The sequence below is a fragment of the Medicago truncatula genome, chromosome 1, assembly GCF_003473485.1.
Source record: "Medicago truncatula cultivar Jemalong A17 chromosome 1, MtrunA17r5.0-ANR, whole genome shotgun sequence".
In the NCBI taxonomy this organism is placed as follows: domain Eukaryota; kingdom Viridiplantae; phylum Streptophyta; class Magnoliopsida; order Fabales; family Fabaceae; genus Medicago; species Medicago truncatula.
Genome location: NC_053042.1, coordinates 24,950,031 through 24,954,106, shown reverse-complemented (window position 1 = coordinate 24,954,106; position 4,076 = coordinate 24,950,031). Strand labels below are relative to the sequence as shown.

General features: G+C 32.6%; 1 protein-coding gene across 1 annotated transcript; it reads left to right on the top strand.

Annotated features, from left to right (window-relative positions):
• The first annotated feature begins 2,075 nt into the window (after nt 1-2,075).
• LOC11432804 (vegetative cell wall protein gp1) lies at nt 2,076-2,753 on the top strand. The gene has a single exon (XM_003588319.2). The coding sequence runs from the start codon at nt 2,076-2,078 to the stop codon at nt 2,751-2,753; it is 678 nt and encodes a 225-aa protein (XP_003588367.2).
• The last annotated feature ends 1,323 nt before the right edge of the window (nt 2,754-4,076 follow it).

The window sequence follows — 4,076 nt, the reverse complement described above, 5'->3', positions numbered from 1 at the left end:
TATTTTAAGACTGAAAAACAATGATGGACATATTTTAAATAACATGACATACAATCCAATGATGTAAAATGATCAATACCAACATAATTATTTGAAAACTTTCATTAAGTTTTAATTTAAACATGACATATCACCATCTGTAAGTTTATAAAATCTAAAAGAGGGACCAAAACTATGTGATTTTGAAATGGAGGGACAAATTATATGAGTGAGTGAAAATATGATGACCAAAACTGTAATTAAGCCAAAGTTAAACAAATAACTTCCAAAAACAAAAAAAAACAGTACATCATAATGTTGTGAGTTTCGAAGGATCCTATATTGAGTTTGATCATCACGTTAGATTAAAAGAAACCACACAAGTGAGTTTGAAACCACATCTTCATCTTAAACCTTAAGTCATTAATACATGAGTCATATCACTTATATATTGTTCAACATTTACTATTGCATCCAATGTGGAACTTTAAATAACACTTGACACATTGACCTCTTTATCTCAAGTACGAGACTTTCTGCATCTGTAATCTACTACCAAGAACAACAATCGTTTCCCACACAAAGTTGAATCGGCCTATGGTATTGTCGTTGGACCGTACGGGAGAGCCAACACTGGTGTTGATTGACTCATTGAAGACAAAGCGACCACACAGATGTGCATGATACCATATCTTCATCCAATATATTAAATTTGATGAAAGTCTAACCCGTGTTTGGCACGGGTTTCCATGCTAGTACTCTATCATATGCTTTCATCATATTTTAAAAAATTGTTGCACAAACATATTTATTGTTTTTGAAATATAGGAATGTCAAGCTATTAGTAGGACCCACTTAGTAATTTTTTAAGAGTTGTTGGATTGCCGTGAATAGATGATTATTAGGTGCATGCGTTGGGGCCACATTATCTACATTTTTTTTTATGTGAAGTATCTTACTTTTTTTTTTTTTTGGTACAAAGTAGCATACTTTTTAAAGTGTGGAGAAGTGGGGAATCTGGAGTTCAAACCCTGACACCTACAAATAATGTCCTTGATAATTTTTATAAGTTTCAATAAAATTGATTTTTTTTGTGATGTCTAGGATTCGAACCCTAGGATATTATGTTTTGTCTTTACCAACTGAGTTAAGCTCATGGAGACTCAATAAAATTGATTCGTGACATATACAATATTCGAAAAACCATTTATTTCTTAAAAATATTATTAAAATCAACATTAAATATTAATAAAACACTAATTAATACGTGATTGATGAATTCTAAATAACATTAATTAGCAAAGCAAAAGTGGAATACCCCTGTTAAACATAATTTTTGGGCTATCACTACATATTTTTTATTTTAGTCTATTAATATGACCCAATTAATTTTCATATCAATGTATCTATTAATTAAACTATATAATTTTTTTTTAAAGTAACTTTATAAATAGCATTTATTTTTTTTTAGCATAATTGTAGCAGGGCCTTCCTATAAGTTTCGGTAGCCACACTATAGTGAAAAAATTACTTTAAACAAATATTATTAAGCTTTTTTTGTACAAAATAAATATTATTAACCTAATGACCTAATAACACTTAGTATGGTTAAAAAATTATTATATTTTTAAGATAATTAAAATAAACGGATATAAGCTAATGAACTAATAACATCTAATGAGGCAATATTTTTTTGAGTTAATTGAAAAAAAGACAGACAGATTTCTAAAATGTGTGCTTTACATGTGTGCCATACTAGTTTTTAACATTCCATCCCAAACCGTTATATAATCTTGCACTAAAATGTATAAATAAAGAAACAATTGTATTTTCCCTTTATTGTCGAAAAAAAATTGTATTTTCCCTTTAAATACATATCAATGAATTTGGGTAGTAACTAAAAAGCGAAAATAAAGAAACAATCCTACTTTAAAAAAATTAGTTTATTACACATGAACAAAAACTCCAATGATCATGGGCATTAGCTCCTATAAATAAATCAACCTCAAAGTCACATTCTCACATCATTCCATAACACCAACATTACTTCTTCCCTCTTTCTTTAGTACTACTTTCTCTTACACACAAAAAAAAAAATGGTCAAAATTTTTGCACTGTTGCTACTTTTACTCCAACTACCATTTTTCACTTCATTTGCTGAAGAGTTTGAAACAGCTCTTTACGAACTTGATGGTTTTAAATTTAAGCCTGCCCCTGTTAAACCTATTGTCCCTGTTAAGCCTGCTCCTGTAAACCCTCCAGTCATTGTTAAGCCTCCTGTCCCTGTTACGCCTCCAACACCAGTTAAGCCTTCTGTCCCTCTTACACCCCCTGCCCCAATTTCTCCTCCTACCCCTGTTACCCCTCCTGCCCCTGTAACGCCTCCTACACCTATTACGCCTCCTTCCCCTATTACGCCTCCTACCACTGTTACACCTCCTACCCCTATTATGCCTCCTTCCCCTGTTACGCCTACGCTAGCACCTGTTAAGCCTGCTCCTGTTAAGCCTAGCCCTTTTACGCCTAATCCAATTTCTATTGATGTCCCTGTTGTTATGCCTGTCCTTGTTGATCATGTCCCTATTACACCCACCCTTGTTACGCCTCCTGCCCCTGTTACGCTTCCCCTAATTGAGCCTATTGTCCCTATTAATGTTGCTCCTGTTGAGTCTCCTGTTGTTTCTACATACCCTCCATTGGATGCCCCTTCTCCATCTTACTCACCATTGCCATCACACCCCTTGTCTAGAAGACTGATGAATTTTCACTATTAGCCTCTTGCATTAGAACCTAAGTGTGTTCTTCAAGAAAATAATAATTAAAAATATTTCGAGTTTATATAGATCGTTGCAATTTAGTGTTTAGGTCTTGATTTTCACTTTCGTGTGAAAATATGGTGTTGTGAGCTTGTACTATCAACTCTAAACAAAAAATAAGAGATGTTGAATTATCAAATTTAGTTAAAGAGTGACATTATGTGTAACTCATGGTTCTTGTAATAGTTTAATATTATAATAAATAATATTTATCGTTTTTGCTTAAATTGTTTGATAAAGAATGATTAACTCGTTTAATTGTGTATTCTTTATTGCGTGAATAATATATCTTTTATTATTATACTTTCCTTAAAAAATGTATGTTTTTATTATACTATTATTATGGATGCCACACATGGTAAATACTAAAAACAAAATAATTGAAAATTGTAAGTTTCAATATAATGTATAAATTTCATTTAAATGTTTATCTATAATAATTTATATGAATCTACAACAATATAATATATTCTTTCAAATTTGAAAATACACATCACTCAACAACAACATTTCAATAAACATCAAAATCTAGAATCAGACAAAGATTTTCTCTCTTCATTACTCTTCACACCCACCACCACTTCTTCAACCTACATCTCATTACAACCTAAAAACCTTTGCCTATTAATGTTGTGAGAAAGAATTATATATTTATATAAACCATTATTTACACTTGAATAGAATGCAAGCGGGCAATAAGTTGCGCCGCTAGACCTTTTTGGATGGCAAAACCAGTCCTCCTGAACGCAACATTCATGGACCTAGGAGACATGACATTGCTATGCATGACCTTTTGAACTCTATGTAGAAGGTCAACAGCCTCTGGTGCTAGGAAACTGCAAGTGTCAAAAGCAAATGGTATAAAAACATGTTGATTGTCAGAACACGCTTTCTCATGTTTGGCCATTTTACTTGACGCATCAAATCATCATAAATCAGCTTCACAGATCATCATTAATATTGTAAATAATATTCATAACTACCCCAAGGTTTAACTCTCAACAACTCATTAGACCCTTTATACAACGTTATTTCTTTCCTAAAAACATCTCTAGATGGTTCGGATAAAGTCCCTACACTTAGGAAGAAGTTTGGAAGCATTTGGAGTGAAGAAAATTGCATTTTTAAGGTTTTTGGTATGACATCATCGTGGCACGTTGGTCTCCCATCGTGGCACGATTTTCCAGATTTGGCAGACGACTTCAGATTTTCAACCTTCACGTTTTTGAACATAAAAATCAAACCGTTAACCCGTTTTCGATGCCGTTTTCGCCTACACGC

Bases quoted from the DNA above. Each gene is read 5' to 3' on its own strand.
- LOC11432804 (XM_003588319.2), top strand. From the start codon at position 2,076: ATGGTCAAAATTTTTGCACTGTTGCTACTTTTACTCCAACTACCATTT.